We start from the raw sequence: 19,084 nt of genomic DNA, 5'->3' as shown, positions 1-19,084 counted from the left end.
TAGAGGAACAGGGTAGTAAGAAAGGTAATGTAAAAGCACCAGGCAAACACTTTTATGGCAAAATTATAAATAGCATTCAAAGACAGTGTTAAGATAGATAATAAAAAAGGTTATTTTCTGATGTCAGCATCTGTTTAAAATCATTAAACCCCTAGCAATGATGTGCATTATATCTGACTGGTAGAATTGTGTTCGCTTAATTGTATTCAGAAGCTATAGGGGCATTTTCAATCATTGAGCTCCCAGCAAGCTTTAAGAAGGGGTTGGATGGCTGTTTAGCAAGTGAGGGAATACAGGATTATGGGAGATAGCTCATAGTACAAGTTGATCCAGGGAATAGTCCGATTGCCATTTTGGAGTCAGGAAGGAATTTTTTCCCCCTCTGAGGCAAATTGGTGAGGCTTCAGATGTTTTTTTTTGCCTTCCTCTGGATCAACTGGCAGTTAGGCAGATTTAAAAAAAAAAAAAAGGTTGAACTTGATGGACGTGTGTCATTTTTCAACCTTACTTACTATGTTACTATGTAAATAAGAAAGTGTGCCGGTAAGTGCTCCTACTATCACTTTGTTGCTGGATTGCATATATGTTCATTCAGTGGAGTATCTAGATGTTACAGGGCCCCACAGCAAATTAATTTTAGGGCCCCCAACATATCCAGAGATTCTCCTGTTTTACCAATATATGTTGAAATCGCTCATTATTTGGGCCTCGTGGGCCCCCCTATACCTCCTACTTTCTCTGTAGTTACGCCCCTGCATTCATTTATTTTTTGCAAAAACAATTTTAAAATTAAAATTACAAACACTATCTGAAGAAGTTTAGTTTAAGAAGCAAGCACCACACAGTGAAATAATTATTAGTAACACAGTTAGTAAACATATTTCAGCACGGTCCTCCTGAATCCTCCTGATGTTAGCTTAACTGTAAGGGAAATCATGTACAAACCTATAAAGGCTTTTTAAAGATTTTTCTCTTAAACTGAAAAGTAGAGATGATTCCTTTTATTGATATCTAATCACTCAGCAAAAGCAATTGCTATAACTGTTGCTTAAAGAATGCTGTCACCAAATTTAAGTAAATGGGGGGATGCCCAGCACACACAATATGGTGGCATGGCACACACAATGGAAATTAAATTGGGCCGGTGCTGGCCTGGGAAAGAAAGTAAGGGACTACAATCACTGAGGATGTCTCCCCTTCCTTTGTGATTCTGCCTTTAATATTGTTGACAGTATTCCTTGTATAAAATAAATGTTCTATACACACAGTTAGTTATGCCTTCATAATTTATAGTTTCACTTAATGGAAAATAAAGCTTTACCATACTTTCCCTTTAACAGCACATAATATATATATATATATATATATATATATATATATATATATATATATATATATATATATATATATATATATATATATATATATAATAATGTAGTAGAGAACAGCACTCCATCTCCTGTGTTAACCCAGGTGCATGGTAAAGGAATCCATATATCCATATATATACACAGCAAACACATCCAAAGTTATAGGTTTACAGAGCATTCTCCAATACACAAGTATCCATCAAACATACCTGCGCATCCCCAAAGGAGTTGTTGTGCTACAATATAATAGGTGAAAGGGTTAAGTCAAGAATGCTTCACCAGGACATTTGGCCAGTGGACTGGAAGGGGGAGTGGAATTTTGGTTCTTCCTGAGTGTGATATTATCTGATGAAATGTCAGTCTAAGTTATGTTAATATTCTCGTGTAAAAACCCTATAAGTCAACAGCTGCTGTACAATAGTACCACATGGCTAGTGGCTGTTAACTACTGTATAGATTGTAACTGCCAGAGACTTCTGTATAGGCTGTGACTTCCAGGGAAGAAGTCCATGGAATTTTTTTTTTGTTGTGCAGTTGCATGAACATAGCTAGATCAGTAACATATCAGTGATATGTTACATAACTATAAAATGCAGAATGCATAGCAATAAAGCATTTGTGGATTACCAGGGTGAACTATACCCCCAATTTCCGATCTCCCACACATCCCACTTGTTCAACCCACACTTTGGGAAATATTTATGAAGGTCAGTAAGAAAACAGCATTGAAATGTACCATACAAACATGGTATGGCTGGAAAATCACACCAGATTGTGTAATTCAAATGTGTAGAGTGTGGGGCACTACGGGTGGCAATAAATGACAGATGAAGGTTCTAAGAATGCGTCCTAACCTCGGCTTGTAGAAGCTTTCTTCAGTGCTGCTAGAATCTTGGGTGGCAGGTTATCAGACAGGAGTCTTCCATCTAGACCTGGGAACAACGTCCTGTAAGAGAAGGGAAGATGGGTGAATGATTAAATAGAATACATTTGCTTTTGAGTTTTTTTTTTATCCAAAATGCAACGTTTCTCAGAATTCCATTAATCGCATTCACTGACATTACTGAGATTTTTCTGACATACAAAAATATTTAAGTCAGTTAGTGAAATAAACCCTCACATGTGTTTGCCTAGCTATTGGAAAATAACCACATTATATTAGGATGTCAGTTTATAACAGATTCCCTTCATTCTTCTGTGATCTCTTTTATTAATAAAGGAGGTGATCCAATTCATTTTTAGTAAAGCTCCTTAAAGGGATCCTGTCATCAGAAAACATGTTTTTTTTTCAAAACACATCAGTTAATAGTGCTACTCCATTAGAATTCTGCACTGAAATCCATTTCTCAAAAGAGCAAACAGATATTTTTATAATCAATTTTGAAATCTGACATGGGGCTAGACATTTTGTCAATTTCCCAGCTGCCCCTGGTCATGTGACTTGTGCCTGCACGTTAGGAGAGAAATGCTTTCTGGCAGGCTGCTGTTTTTCCTTCTCAATGTAACTAAAGGAGTATCAGTGGGACATGGGTTTTTACTATTGAGTGTAGTTCTTAGATCTACCAGGCAGCTGTTATCTTGTGTTAGGGAGCTGTTATCTCGTTACCTTCCCATTGTTCTGTTGTTTGGCTGCTGGGGGGGAAAGGGGAGGGGGGTGATATCACTCCAACTTGCAGTACAGCAGTAACGAGTGATTGAAGTTTATCAAAGCACAAGTCACATGACTTGGGGCAGCTGGGAAATTGACAATATGTCTAGCCCCATGTCAGATTTCAAAATTGAATATAAAAAAATCTGTTTGCTCTTTTGAGAAATGGATTTCAGTGTAGAATTCTGCTGGAGCAGCACTATTAACTGATTAATTTTCCCATGACAGTATCCCTTTAAAGTTTTAGACTACGTAGCATCACCCCATGCAAGACATTGATCTATACTGGTTAATCATTACCAATTCTGGTGGTCTGTACCAGTTTCTTCCTCAACTGCCCATTCTTACAAAGCATTCCAGTTTCCTTCGTTACCGGAATATGAGTTGGTAATACAGTTAAGGACCCTGATTGGATGTCCTGTGTGAATAGGTAATGAGGGTGTACTAGGGACTCAGAAAAGTAAGAAGCCAAATAACTTATGATAGTCATGTTTTTTTATGCGTTTTTATGTGTTGTTTTACCCTAAAATTGTCCAGATCTTTCAAAAAATGCTACATCTGTGGTTGCCCATGGGGTAAGATAAAAAAAAGCCTGTCTCAAGCTACTGCATCATGCATGTAGTAGTTCCAGGTCTCTGTGTGGGCTGATAAGAGCTCAGAACTTCATAACATGCCTTAAACTTTTATGGGACCTACCCTTATAATAGGATTCTCACTATAAAGGATATGGATGTGCCAAATACAGGTTTCAGCCATAGCCCAGCACTTACTGCAGAAGAATCCCTAGTGTTTGACCCAAACTAATCTGAACCCTCAAAGTCATATGACTTTTAACAACCAAACTTTTACTTTTCTCAAATTTGAACATGCAAATAATTAGGGATCACATTTGGCTGAATCTTTTGGGGAGGACTTCATTCTGGTTTTGGTACATTCCTGAAAAGGAATAATTGTCTCCAGCAATCCCTTCTGTTGTGAGACTGAGACAGGAAAAAATTAAAGGGGAACTCCAGCTTCCAAACCAAAATTCGATAAAGAGGCCCACATAACACAGAAACCCCAAATATATCCATCACTGTTATCAGTTTCTTCAAAAAGTATGAATAAATGCCATTTTCTAGGCTGAAATGCAACTGTTTAACAGTTCTTCTCTTTCTGCATCATTTGAAATCCTGGCAGGGAAGGAGGGACTAAAACACTAATGTTACAAATTGAAATACGTTCTCCACAGCTTACAGACAGCATGCAGGAACTACATAACCCACAATGCATTGCATTGCATGATGTTCTGTTCCTTATCGAAATCAGGTGTGCAGGGAATTGTGGGGTTTGGAGGATACAGGCTGAGGACAGCTGGCTGCTGATACAAAGTAACAGTAGTCAGCAAGCTCAGCAAAGTAGTCAGAGAGATCAGAAGGAGAGCAGAGGGCTAGGCTTAGGGAACTGTTCCAAACCATTACAAATCATGAAAAGTCTGCATATTTTTTAATTGGTATATATTGTAAAGTTGCTTGAAATTGTGTTTATTTTTCAAAAAGCTTAAGTTATGTTTTTGTGGAGTTCCCCTTTAAGAAACAAATTCCATTACAAACTGAAAAAACAAAAATTAAACCATAACAATAATATACAGAAAATAATATATGTCCACTTCTGTCTCTTTCAGCCAGCAATTACTGGTAGAATATATAACAGTGTTTTAAAATAGCTCCATCAGTAAAGGCTCAATGATTGGCTACAAAAGAAAAGAATATATGTCAACAGCAAACACATAGAAATTAAGGCAAACTGGCAAGGCTATAATTGCTACATTTCGATGAAATTCATACCTTGGGAACTCCTCTGACGTTATATACACTATATCTTTATCTGATACGGATGAAGAGAAAGGAATATATGTTCCATTTTGCAAAGGGAGTAGTTCCAACCCAAGGAGATCACTGTAGGCTTCATCAGCCAGCACAAACTCTAGAAGGTGCAGTTTCTCGTCTATGGGTCCTCTATGGCCAGATTTCCTTAAAACTTGTCTCAGGAGGGCAGGAGTGACTTTCTTCACAGGCTTTGAATTATTAACTGGGACTTGGAATGCAGCAGCAACATTAGCTGGTACCTTAGCAATTTGAGTCCCAGAATTCTGGAGGTAGTTCAGGATAGTTTTTGCATACTCTTTGCTTTCATCTATCTCGTTGAAATTAACATCTGCCTCTTTCAGCCAGCAATTACTGGTAGAATATATAACAGCGTTCTGAAATAGCTCCTTCAGTAAAGGCTCAATGATCGGCTTCCAGTGTGGCCTTGTTTTCTCAATGTCAGGCCATACCCCGTAGATGCTATCTGCAGAAAGTGTTAAATCTGGGTTTTCCTCTGTCTCCATTCTTTTGATGGCTTCCAAAATAAGAGTGGCGTATGCTTTGGGGACCACATTTTTCACAAGAAGTTCATTCCAAAGAGCAGCAGGATCTCGCCACTGGTCCAGTTCCCTCCATTTGATGCTCCTTCGATTGTCTGTTAATCCAAAAAAACCACTTATATGAACAGGGAGTCCCGTCTTGCTCTCTTCCCCTGGAGGTAAAGGCAGAAAGCAAAAGGCTCTTCCTGAAAATTCAGACACAGCTCCCTTTTCAGCCCCATTGCTACACAAAGGCATTGCTATTCCAATAGCAGGCACAAACTTTAAATCATCGGCAAGACAGTCTAATTCATTGCAAATACCCCGGCCTCCCACACCGTTACAAACCAACCAAGATGATGTTTGTGTTTCCTTGACACTTTCATCCTCCACCCCAATATTTACATGGTATGTGACACATGTTATGCTGTTGCTAGGAACTCCTTTGCAGTACCCATCGATGGCTTCTTCAAGAATCTTTATGGAGTTTGGTCTGTCATGTTTCACTGATTTGTTCTCACTTGCGGTAACTCGAAAGATAAGCTTTTCAGACCCATCTGCTTCTCGCACGTGCAAAGACACTTTCTCGACATTCTTAAGAAAAAGGAGTACTGTGTCTGCATCGGCTCTAAAGGACTCATACAGTTCTAGAACTTTATCCTTATTGTACAAGTTGCTGCTTAGTAAAGAGGGTTGAACGCGGAGCGGAAATCGGAAAAAAGTCCCAGGAAAATAACCCTTGGTAAATGTTTCCTTGGTGCTTTCAAAAATACCAATAAAAGGGGCAAATTGGTCCACAAATTCATTTATTTCTTTGCTGTCTTCTTTAATGTTCCAACACTGGCCTGATTCATGGCGTCCAAACAACACCTGGTGTGGATCCAACATGCCAATCTGGTCACCACTGAAAATACTGGGAACATCTATACATGGGGGAAAAAAACAAGACAAAATAGGTATGAGAGCCGCCTAATATTGCCTGGTACCACAAAAATAACATTCCGGTACCCAACTTAGCTTTTATTTGCATGTCTAATAACTCGGTGTTGAAGACTTCTCTACCAGTGGATTTCAGTGCTTACACTGTTCACTTGAAATCAATTCCCTCTAATGATCTTGATTTTTGACTGCTGCCTACCACTGCTATGTATGCTTCCAGTCAACTTCCTCTACTGGCAGGAGTAGCAAGAAAGGGGAAATATTCATTACTCTCACTCTGCAGAAACTCAAAGTGTTGCAAGATTGGACTGCTAAAATTACACTATAACCAAACTGTGAAGCAAGTGCTTATTTGGTTTATTTAAAAGCCCTGAATCACCCCTTTATTTATATCCCTTGATTTTTTAATTTCAGTGTTTTAAAAATACAGTGTAGGGACATCCTGTACATCTTTGTCAGTACACATCTACACATGACTACTCAGTGAAGTCACATCATGAAGTCATATCCTGACCTGTTATGTGATAGACAGAATTAAATCCAATTCCAAATCTTCCAACTTTGAGTGGGTCATCTTTTTTCCGACTCCTTGCTATTTCCTGAATTCCGTGCCAATCTTCTGGAGTGAAAACTGCATTGTTGTATGCATAGAGAGCAGCCCCTGAACAGCGATGGAGTAACAATTAATGAGGTGGAACAGGCAAAACAATATATTTTAATAGAAATGTAGAACAGCGGTATGCCTTATATTGGTTTAACGAAAGGGTCAAAATATAGTTCCCCCAATTCTGTTCTGAATAATTTACATTCCCCAGCTTTATTATGCCTGAGAGCACAGGCAGCTGTGAAATGCACATTATGCCTTCTAGCAAAGAGAAAAAGTGAGACTCAGTCTCAGTGCCAATACTAATGGAAGGGGGTTAGTGTACAAAAAAAAAAGACTATGCAATAGGTGCACCAAGAAAAAAGTTTTTATTTTATTTTTTTTTTGTTCAAACTATAGCAAAAAAATGGTAGGTACACTAACAAAATATAGTTGTCCTCCTTAGAATATTCATATTAAAATATAAATAACACCTTTAACTCAAGTACACAGAAAGCAAAATAAATTGTGTTGCTTTAATTAAGAACAAATGCAACAGAAAACCAAAAATCTATACAAAATCCAGGAAATACCCCTTTTGATATTTTTGCTTCGGAAGCTCATGGACATCCTGTTTCCATACCTTGATATGGAGCCATTTCTTTTGACCAAAGGGATTCAGTACCATAATGTGTTTCGTCATACAAGAACTTGACCTCGGTGGCACCAGCATCTTCAGCATTTTGGATCAGCTCCTAAAAGATAACATATTTATGAATGAAAAACAGTCAAATAAAAATAAGTCCATGTATTAGTTTAAATTCTACAGAGATATACTGAAAGGATGTTCCAACTTCCTTCCCATGAAACCCCTCACTACCTCTTAGGAAATGACTGAATGCTGAAACAAAATCCAACAAATGTAAATGTATTGGTGTCCTTTAATAGATCACAGTTGAAGTCACCTTGGAGTTATTGCTGTGTAAATGGGCCAGCAGCTCTGTGTCTGTATATAGTAAACAAATGTCTCTGATTTATCATTTTTATATAGTACACCCTTCTTAACCTTGGGTCCCCAGATGTTCCAAAACTGAAGGATGCTGATAATTGTAGCCCAGCAGCATCAGGGATTGTGCACTACACAAAATCCAAAGACTACCTGAAAACCATCCCTTTAAAATACAGTTTATTGGGTAATCAGTTATAATCAAGTTTTTTATGCTGCACTGACTACAACAACCATGAATTCTGAAGCTAGATTGTTATTTATATTTTCAACATTCATTTTACGATTCAGATCTCTTCCTATTCATAATTGCCAACTTGTCTTCAACAAACTGTACAGCTGCAGAATAGAAAGCTTAATTTATTAAGTGCGGATCAGGATACAAAGTGCATGTTTTTTTTATGTGCCCTGGCCCATCCAGAATGGAGCATAAAGTCTTCCCATGAATACTGCACTGCAGCATTGTATTCATAAGGGACAGTCTGGGGGCATTGCATAGGCTTAAATGCCTGTGTGCAATTCAATCAAGTAAGCTAGAGTGTGCCAACCATAACAAAACACAATGGGACCTGTGTTGCATCAAATGTTGTAGGTTTTGCAGTGTAAGGTTCAAAAAACAGGCTGCACAAATCCTGCAGTACCGTATATACTCGAGTATAAGCCGAGTTTTTCAGCCCCCAAAATATGCTGAAAAACTCTACCTTGGCTTATACTCGGAACAAGCGCAAAAACGGTCGTCGGCGCCCAAGAATAGTCGCCGGCGCCCAAGAATAGTCTCCAAGAATATTCGCCGGCGTCCAAGAATTGTCACCGGCATCCAAAAACTAGACGCCGACACCTCAATTGGGAGCAGAAACCCTTAATTTTTTGATTGAAACTTACCAGAAGCTGCTGTATTTTTCACCCTAGGCTTATACTCGAGTCAATAAGCTTTCCCAGTTTTTGGAGGTAAAATTAGGTACCTCGGCTTATACTCGGGACGGCTTATACTCGAGTATATACAGTAAGTTAAAGTGTTCAAAAACAATAATGTATAAGAAATAAAATCAACAGGAAACACACACTTTGGTATACAGTATATTTAGGGGCAAATTTACTTAAGGTCGAATATCAAGGGTTGGGTTAATTAACCCTCGATATTCGACTGTCGAAGTTAAATTCTTCGACTTCGAATATCGAAGTCGAAGGATTTAGCGCTATTCGTTCGATCGAACGATTAAATCCTTTGAATCGTTCGAATCGAAGGATTTTAATCTATTGATCGAATGATTTTTGTTCGACCCAAAAAAGCTTAGAAAGCCTATGGGGACCTTCCCCATAGGCTAACATTGACTTCGGTAACTTTTAGGTGGCGAACTAGGGGGTCGAAAGTTTTTTCTTAAAGAGACAGTACTTCGACTATCGAATGGTCGAATAGTCAAACGATTTTTAATTTTTATTATTTTTTAGTCTTTTTATATTAGTGATGTTTCATACCTTGAGAATTTGTCCTCCCTCTGGATATCTTCTTAATATGTCCTTGAGAAAGTCAACAAGAGGAGGGGTTGTCTGTCCAAACTTCCCTGTAAATCACACAATCACACAAGTAACTGTAAATAACCAGCATGATTATGTAGGCATCATATACGTGATATATAAATATCATGAACTGTTAACTGGTACCTCCTCCTTTTAGCCCTCTCGCCTGCAGTTTTAGAAATAAACAGGAGTCTGACGATACCACTTCTCCAATCTTGGTCTGATCACATAACTAGAAAAAAAAAGAACATAAAACAATTATCTGTTACAAAATTATCACCTTCTCTGCGCCCCATTAAACTATACAGGTATGGGACCTGTTATCCAGAATGCTCGAGACCTGGGGTTTTCCAGATAACAGATCTTTCTGTAATTTGAATCTTCCTAGCTTATGTCTACTAGAAAATCATGTAAACATTAAATAGGCTGCTAATAGGATTAATTATATCTTAGTTGGGATCAAGTACAAGAAACTGTTTTATCATTACAGAGAAAAAGTAAATAATTTCTATGGGAAATGTCCTTTCTGTAATTCCCAGCTTTCTGGATAATGGGTTTCCTGATAACGGATCCCCTGCATGTACAAATAAGGGCTGATATCAGACCCCATTGACACCTACAATTCTGTAACCAGGTTGGTGAGAGTTTCATCTTATGTAACATATATTCATAGGAAACTGACCTTGTGCAGATGATATGACTGGTTAGCAAAGAAAGGAAACAGCATGCTCATCTTATATTTCACTACAGTAATGACTTTATGAAAATATTTCTTGGTTTATTTTGGAGTCTAGAATTATATTTATTCAGCAGTTTACCCAACTCTATTAACAAGACCATAAAGAAATATGCCCACAGCTTAATTTTGTTTGTATTTTCTTTCACTTAGCAACATAGGGGGTGTAGGGCTTTGAGCTGCTATAGCAATGACAAACAGGAAGCAATAAAAATTTCCCCTATACTCAAATTGAGAAATAATGCCTACACAAAACCAAATACTTGTGAATTAAAAGGAAAGAAACTCACAGTTGACCAGCTTCATATTGAAACTCAACTTGGGTTTTTTTTTCTTCCTCGCGAGGAAACTTTGAGAAAACTAACTTTAAAGTCGGTGGAAAAGCATTTACAGGAGATAAGTGGCCCACAGAAGAGTCTAATCTCCTGGTGTGCCATAACCCAAAGGCTTTTAATGTGCCTTGAACTGCAGTAGTTATGGGTATTGACAAAATTGTCAAGATGTCACCTGTGAACTCCCTGGACTGGACCTGCGCAGAAGGGTAAGTAACAAGTTAGGGGCATTTGCCCAGCGGGAGGGGTAGGCCAGGGGGGAGGAGGGAGGGGGGGCAATACACGGGAGGGGGGAGGGGGGTTAGCGCCGACGAGGTTTCCTTCCCCTTTAAGTGATAAGAGACAGAAGCACAGAATGTTAGGGTAGATAAAGAGGACTAGGCATTTCAGTTGGCCCACTCTCTTGTCTACGTAAAGAGGTCAGACCAATGTTATACAAGGTAGCTTTTATCTAACGCAGACATTCATAAATTAATTTGTAATGGAATTTAATTTATTGGTGAGGGGCAACATAGCACTGTGGGGAAAAGACGTGATGATTGTGCTTGAAACAGCACTTTGCTCACTGCACTTGTGTAAATGGCCGTAAATGACCTCTCATATCTTAAAGGAGAACTCAATCCCCCCACTAATAAAAACCCATACCCAGTACCCTACATAGTCTCCCTTCCCTGCTCTCCCCCCGCATAGGTGATAACACCTATAAGTGCCCCTAATACTTTACTCGCCTATAAGTGCAGAGTAAGTAAGCGCAGCTGAGCTTGTGGGCGCCATCTTCTTGCTCTTCAGATTTGTTCGGGAAATGAGTGACGTATTGGCGCATGCACAGTTGGAGCAATCTTCCGGTTCATAGCAACTGCGCATGCACCAAAAGTGACGGAAATTGCCGAAGGGAAGGAAGAAATCAGAAGAGCCGGAAAATGGCTCCCATGAGCTCGGCTGCTCTTACTCTGCACTTATAGGTGAGTAAAGGATTAGGGGCACTTATAGGTGTTATAACCTATTCGGGGGAGGGGGACTATGTAGGGTATTGGGTAGGAGTTTTTGTTAGTGGGGGGGGGTTCAATTCTTCTTTAAAGGAAAACTTAAACCCCAAAATGAATATTTAAGCAACAGATAGTTTATATCATATTAAATAACATATTTAATAATCTTACCAAACTGGTATATATATTTAAGTAAATATTGCCCATTTACATTTCTTGCCTTGAACCACCATTTGGTGATGGTCTCTGTGCTGTCTCGGAGATCACCTGACCAGAAATACTACAACTCTAACTGTAACAGGAAGAAGTGTGGAAGCAAAAGAAAGGACTCTTGTCTGTTAATTGGCTCATGTGACCTAACATGTATGGTTTGTTTGTGTGCAGTGTATTTTTTAAAATGGCAATTTTCTATTTATGATTACCCAATGGCATAAACTACTAAAAAACTATATTATTATGAAAATGGTTTATTTACATGAAGCAGGGTCACAAGAGCAATATGCAATATCTTTTTTAGAGACCTACATTGTTCGGGGGGTATAGTTTTCCTTTAAGAGGTACTTAACTTATTTGGTATAAAAAGACGGTGAGAATACAAAAAGCCTTGGAACCTTGGTTGTAAAAGGTAGTGATGTGCGGGTCAGAAAATTTCTCACTCACACCCAGCCTAACCTACCTATTCTCAATGCAGTTAAAAGGGATTTACAGCCCCAACCCGAGGCAGGCCTCACATGGGTAGGCTCCAGGAATTTCCACTGTCCCACCAACGATAAAGGATTCCAATCTCAGTGCACAATTAGAAGTTAGGAGTCCTGTGGAAGGGCAAGTATAATCCTCACCCAACTCGCATCCAATGTGCAAGCCTGATTTTCACCTAAACCTGCCCAACCCATGGGTTTAGGCCCAGCCACACATCATCAGTATGGGAAATACAGCACTATAAAATTTATTGTAGGCAGTAAAGAAGGATGTGGCCCTCCATAATAAATGTGGCCATGTACAGGCTAGCTTTAGAGTTTTCCAACCAATCAAACATTGGGGCTCATTTATCAACACTGGGCAAATTTGCCCATGGGCAGTTACCTATAGCAACCAATCAGTGATTAGCTTTTTGAAGCCAGCTGCAAGTAGAACAATGAATGCAGCTATTTGATTGGTTGCCATGGGTTACTGCCCATGGGAAAATTTCCCCAGTGTTGATAAATGACCCCCATTGTGAGATTAGGCCTCAACTAATGGAGCAATGTTCCATTCATACAGGCCAAAAGGTTTAGAGTATCTATGCCCCATCCGCAAAGGTCAAGAAGGGACCTCTGCATTAATCAAATGTTCAGCTTAAAGGGGAACTATTGCAAAAATTAAAATGTAATATTAGCTTCTGTACACTGAAATAAGGAACTTTCTAAATACAATTAAAAATTCTGTACCGTTTCTGAAATAATCAAGTTTATATTCACTATCCTTCTCTCAGCATCTGTTTCTCCACATTCTGTCTTCATTCAGGAGTTGAGTGTCAGATGAATGATCCAATATATCTTATAAGGGGCCTCCTTTTGCTTAGAAGATGTATTAGAGCTCACTCTATTAAAAGCACCAGAAATCATGTCTCTCTACATGCAGAATTTGTGCAAAAAACAGTTAGTTTAACAAACGCATTTGAAGATTCCATTCTACTTAGAACTGGAGCCATTTGAGTGAGGTATTGTACAGCTATAGGAGTCTTCTACCAAAAAATCCATTTTAAAATTCTTTTCTGATGTAACAATTTTAATTTCTTTTTATTGTCTCAGAAGAATGATCTCTAGATGACTGGACACCTGTTTCTGATCACTGGGGAGTCATTAGATGATAACTGCAGTATGATGGAAGTTAGCCAAAGCATGTAATAAAGTCTTCCTTTCTCTAATACATGACTGCATAGGGAAAAAAAAAAACCCCCACTGGGGGTTGCTGAGTAACTGCTTTTGTAAAACCAGAAACCATCCCAACACACAAAGGATTATTATGTTAAATTTAAATAAAAGCAGCTATTATGAAAGATAAACCATAAAATAAATGGGTTTATTTACAAGCTAGGGTCCAGCACAGATCTTCTTTGAATAAAAAAGGGTATAGCATAGGTTATACTTTGAATAGAAGAGAGCCAGTACAGACCTTATCCTGAATAAAAGGGGCCAGCATTTATGTATTTTTTTATTTATACAGTGTTACTACAATAAGCAACAGTGTATAATTTTACAATGTTGAATAGCACACACAAGGAAGACAAGAATTACAATAAATAAGTATAAACATACAGAGATGGTGAAGCCTATTTAAGATTGCTAGTGCTTTTCAGCACAAGAAATCTTTAAAGGAGAACTCAACCCCCGAATTATAAAAAGCCCCATCCTAGTAAGCAGGATAGTCCCCCCCCTGCTTCCCCTCGCATAATTCAATATGTCTGAAAATGTCCCTGAAATATTTCAAACCTAACAGTTCAGAGTAAGCGTAGCGGAACTTGTGGGCGCCATCTTCTGGATCTTCGGATTTTTTCAGGTCCTCTTCAGTAATTTGGGTCCTCTTTGTCAATTTCCAGCACTTTTGACGCATGCACCGTGTGCTCCGGAAGACTGCTCCAGCTGCGCATGCGCTAGTACATCGCTCTATTACAGATGAAGACTCGCGATCCGGAAGATGGCGCCCACAAGCTCCGCTGCGCTTACTCTGCACTGTTAGGTGGGAAAAATTTAAGTGCCATTTTCAAACCTATTGAACTATGCGAGGGGAAGCAGGGAGGGGGGACTATTTTGCTTACTAGGTAGGGGCTTTTTATAATTCAGGGGCTGAATTCTCCTTTAAGGAAACCCGAAGTGAGTTTTCTAAATCGCGCTGGGTTTCGAGCCGAAAACCTTCTGCAATTTCCATAATTTTACTTGAACAGCCTTTTCAAATGAAGAAGGACTTCAGCAACTAAATGCTGCCAAAGTTCCTTCTTCTTTACAAAATCCTGTTTGGGCAAAATTACAGAAATTACCTAAAAGTTGACAAAGTTTTTCTTTGTTTCAATTTGGTGAAATTAGTGAAACTGATGAGGTTTTTCGATTCGAAAGCCAGTGTGAGTTAGAAAACTCACATGGGGGTTTCATCAAAGATTGTTTGTGCCAAAAAGCATGACAATCATAAATAGGCCCCTATGATGTGGCATATGATACAGGCATGATGCGGTAAAGGACACTATAAGAAGGTGGGCCCTGTTCCAAGGGGCCTATCCTAAAGTGGCCCAGGATAGACTTTATTCTTTGTAGATGAGCGAGAAGGATATATCTTAGATTTAATAGATAAGAACCCAGAATGTACCTCACCCTAAATGGAGCACGACTCAGGCTGTTGTCCCCCTACTATTCCCAACAGCTCACTGCAAGTGTTTGCTAATATTGAGCATCACGTGCTGAAGACCAGAATGTGAAATTATATAATTTATATTTTTAGCTAGGATATTTTTATTTCCACAAAGAGCCCGTTCTTCGAGATTGGAAGCCCAAGGCAACAGCTTGTTTCTTAAACCATCTCTTCCATAACAAACACATACGTTTTCACATATCTCCCAGCAGAACTAACCTCTTTGTTGTAGAGCAGAAGTCTCTGTTCGGAGACTGGAAAATTGGTTTCTCCAAAAATCAGCTGCTTGATGTCCTTAATAGTAATTGATGGGGACACTTCATACGTCCTGCTGCCGACATACTCGTGCAGGACAGTTACTCTGAACAACCTGAAAAAGAGCAGGGAAAAAGAAATGTCAGAAATCTCAACATCGAGTCAAGGAAATTAAAGGAGTTGTTCACCTTCAAATTAACTTTTAGTATATATTGATAATGATATTCTGAGACAATTTGCATTCGGTTTTAATTTTTTATTAAAAAAAAAAAAAAAGACATGCCCCAAAACAGGGTAAAATTTGGTGACTTTGGCCACTTTTTGGAGGAGGGGTCATCCAGCAAATGACCAAAAGCAGAAGGGCAACCTGTCCTATGAAAATCCATCACCTTCAGAATCACATTTTTAATATAAACTATTAAAGGGGTTGCTCACCTTTCAATTAACTTTTAGCATGCTGTAGAGAGTGATATTCTAAGACAATTTGCAATTGGTTTTAATTTTTTATTATTTGTGTTTTTTTTAGTTATTTAGCTTTTTATTCAGCAGCTCTCCATTTTTCAGTTTCAGCAATCTGGTTGGTAGGGTTCAAATTCATTTGAATAAGAGGCTGGTATATGAATAGGAGAGGGCCTGAATGGAAAGCTGAGTTATATAAACTAGCAATAACAACAAATGTGTTTTTAAATGAGGTCAATTCCATTTGGAATCTGTAAAGAGTCAGAAGAAGGCAAAGATTGAAAAAAAAACTATAAAAAATAAATATTGAAGACTAATAAAGTTGCTTAGAACTGACCTTTCTATTATATACTAAAAATTAATCAAAGGTGAACCACCCCTTTAATAATTTACTGATCGGATTGCTCTGGGGCATGCAATTCCCAGGACCACTCAGTAATGCTTAAACAATTAAACACCATGGGATTTAGTCTGCAAACAGCCAATGGCAATTATGCTAATATTCTGACCAATTTGAAAAGGCTTCTGTGATACTGGAATTTACAAAAGAAATCTTAATTCGCCATTTACAGCCTGCCCTGCTTATTCTATACATATGAAAGTCCCAGCTCACGGGGGAAACAGCAGGAATCTGTACACCCTTAAAACTACAGGGGCTGGGATATGAATGAGATATCTCTGTAATGCAGAATTTGGAAACAGTTGTGGGCCTGCTGACATGTATATTCGGGAGAGACAGCTGACTGGGACATCTGTGCGGATGCCTCTTGTACCCTAAGTGTTAGGAGGTCAGTAGTGTGTTCTCTGTGCATGCCACCATGAAAGCGAGTAGCCTTCCCTCACTGTGTATTCTCTAGCCCCTGCCAAAGGTTCTGTTTACATATTCTACTGTAAGAGCAGCAGGGACTCGTGTGAATAATGTACAATATGTCTCAAACCTATATAAATAAAGGAAAATAATAATAAGAGTAGTCAATACCGGCTAATACAGCATTATAACAGATTTTTGCTGGGAACTCATTTAAAAAAAAATTGCCTGAAACTGATAAGGGACAAGGTGCTGGTTTAAAGGAACAGTAACACCAAAAAGTGTTATAAAGTACGGTAATGAAAATATCTTGTACTGTTGCCCTGCACTGGTAAAACTGATGTGTTTGCTTCAGAAACACTACTATAGTTCCTATAAACAAGCTGCTATATAGCAATAGTGGAAATTGAAAAAACTATATGGCACAGGTTAAATAGTGGATAACAGATAACACCATTATGTTCTAATCTGAGCCTTTTCTCCTTTGAATGGCTGCCCCCATTGCTACACAGCAGTTTATTTATATAAACAATAGTGGTGTTTCTGAAGCAAACAAGCAGTTTTACTAGTGCAGGGCAACACTGCATTATATTTTTATTACATTAAAACACTTTAATTTTTTGGTGTTACTGTTCCTTTAAGGAGGGGCAAATTTTAAAGCTCCAGCTGGTGCACAACTACAACTCCATGTAACTTTAAAGGGGTGATTTACCTTTAAGTTTACTTTTAGTATATTATAGAATGGTCAGATCTAAGTAATTTTCAATTGGTCTTTGTTGTTTATTTTTAATAATTAAGTATTTGCCTTATTCTTCTGACTTTTTCCAGCTTTCAAATGGGGGTCTCTGACTCTAAAATATTTTTTGTCTAAAAAACAAATGCTCTGTAAGTTTACAAATATATTGTTTTTCTACTTGTTATTATTAATCTTTCTATTCAGACCCTCTCCTATTCATATTCCAGTCTCTTATTCAAATCAGTGCATGGTTGCTAGGGTAATTTGGACACTAGCAACTAGGTTGCTGACACTTCAAAGTGAAGAGTTGCTACATAAAAAGCTAAATAACTCAAAATGCACAAATAATAAAAAAATGAAAACCAATTGCAAATTGTCTCAGAATATTGGTCTCTATGCCATAAGTTCATATTCCAAACTTTTATTCAAATCAAGAATTTATTGTTATTGCTACTTTTTATTATTCATCTTTCTATCCAGACCCTCTCCTATTCATATTCCAGTCTCTTATTCAAATCAATGCATGGTTGCTAGGGTAATTTGGACACTAGAAACCAGGTTGCTGACACTTCAAACTGCAGAGCTGCTGAATAAAAAGCTAGAAAACTCAAAATGCACAAATAATAAAAAATGAAAACCAATTGCAAATTGTCTCAGAATATCAGTCTCTACACCATACTTAGGGCACATTTACTTAGGGTCCAAGTAAAATCCTTCGACTTCGAATATCGAAGTCGAAGGATTTACCACATTTCCTACGATCGAAGGAAAAATCGTTCGATTGAACGATTAAATCCTTCAATCAGAAAATTGTTAGTAAGCCTATGGGTACATTCCCCATAGGCTTACATTGATGTTCGGTAGGTTTTAGGTGGCAAAGTACTTGGTCGAAGTTTTTTTTTAAAGAGACAGTACTTCGACTATCGAATGGTTGAATAGTCGAACGATTTTTAGTTTGAATCGTTCTATTCAAATCGTTCGATTCAAAGTCGTAGTCGAAGTAGCCAAAAAAATACTTCAAAATTCGAAGTATTTTTTCTTCTATTCCTTCACTCGAGCTAAGTAAATGTGCCCCTAAAAGTTAATTTAAAAGTGAACAATCCCTTTAAATTTGTCCAACGGATAGAGAAACACTGATCGCTGTCAATGTGAAACATCCGGAGCCCCATAACTATGCACTAGTGGGTTATCCAGGGCATCCCAGAGCAGAGAATACCTTAGTCTTAAATCTATTGTCATCTCATGCAGCTGCTTCCTGAAAAACATTAACCGTTGCATTTTAAAGGGGTCCCAAAGTTTTGGGGGGTTTTTTTGGTTAAAAAAAAACTTCAGTCTAAGCGGCTTTGCAATATGAATTACGTATACATATCAAATGGTTTCGAAGTTATGCAGTTGAGAGCAGCGTTTTGCTTATTCATTTCTCTGGTTCTGACCCGTGTAAAAATGTAGCATATTTCTCCTACAGGCAGGGCCGTATTTATATTAAGGGCTTGTGCCTAGGGCGGCAGGTTTTGGGGAGCAGACCTCGGGTGCCTCTATATCATTTTTTTGAAAATTAAAAAAAAAATCACTCAGCCGCTTCCACGGATTTCCATTGGAAATCCGGTGAAAGAGCTGGAGGAAATGAGAGCTAGGGGGCAGGCTGGTTTGCGGAAGTGACGCACGACGCGCCAACATCACACGCACGACGTAGGGGGCGTATTTAAGTCCGATACCTAGGGCAGCATTGGACCTAAATACAGTCCTGCCTACAGTTCTGGTAAACAGCTGCCTTGCACTATACATTGTTTCAGGAGTCAGAGCCAGGAGTGCAGAGAACGTAAACAGATTACATTTTATGCAAAAACTAGAGATGCACCAAATCCACTATTTTGTGGATTCGTGAAAGATTCGGCTGAATACTGAACCGAATCTTAATTTACATATGCAAATTAGGGGTGG

General features: G+C 38.4%; 1 protein-coding gene across 2 annotated transcripts in view; it reads right to left on the bottom strand.

The window, feature by feature from the left end:
- The window catches only part of sacs.L (sacsin molecular chaperone L homeolog), a 53,825-nt gene that overhangs the window by 14,882 nt on the left and 19,859 nt on the right, over positions 1-19,084 (bottom strand). For both annotated transcript variants that reach the window (XM_018247730.2, XM_018247731.2), the window contains 7 exons: positions 15,105-15,255; positions 9,595-9,682; positions 9,409-9,494; positions 7,570-7,681; positions 6,858-7,004; positions 4,845-6,327; positions 2,225-2,316 (listed from right to left, as the gene is read on the bottom strand). In XM_018247730.2, the coding sequence (XP_018103219.1) occupies positions 2,225-2,316; positions 4,845-6,327; positions 6,858-7,004; positions 7,570-7,681; positions 9,409-9,494; positions 9,595-9,682; positions 15,105-15,255 (2,159 nt within the window). The remainder of the gene's footprint in view (positions 1-2,224; positions 2,317-4,844; positions 6,328-6,857; positions 7,005-7,569; positions 7,682-9,408; positions 9,495-9,594; positions 9,683-15,104; positions 15,256-19,084) is intronic.

The sequence above is a fragment of the Xenopus laevis genome, chromosome 2L (genome assembly GCF_017654675.1).
Source record: "Xenopus laevis strain J_2021 chromosome 2L, Xenopus_laevis_v10.1, whole genome shotgun sequence".
Taxonomy (NCBI): domain Eukaryota; kingdom Metazoa; phylum Chordata; class Amphibia; order Anura; family Pipidae; genus Xenopus; species Xenopus laevis.
The sequence above is the reverse complement of the archived record's forward strand: the minus strand, read 5'-3'. Positions and strand labels throughout refer to the sequence as shown.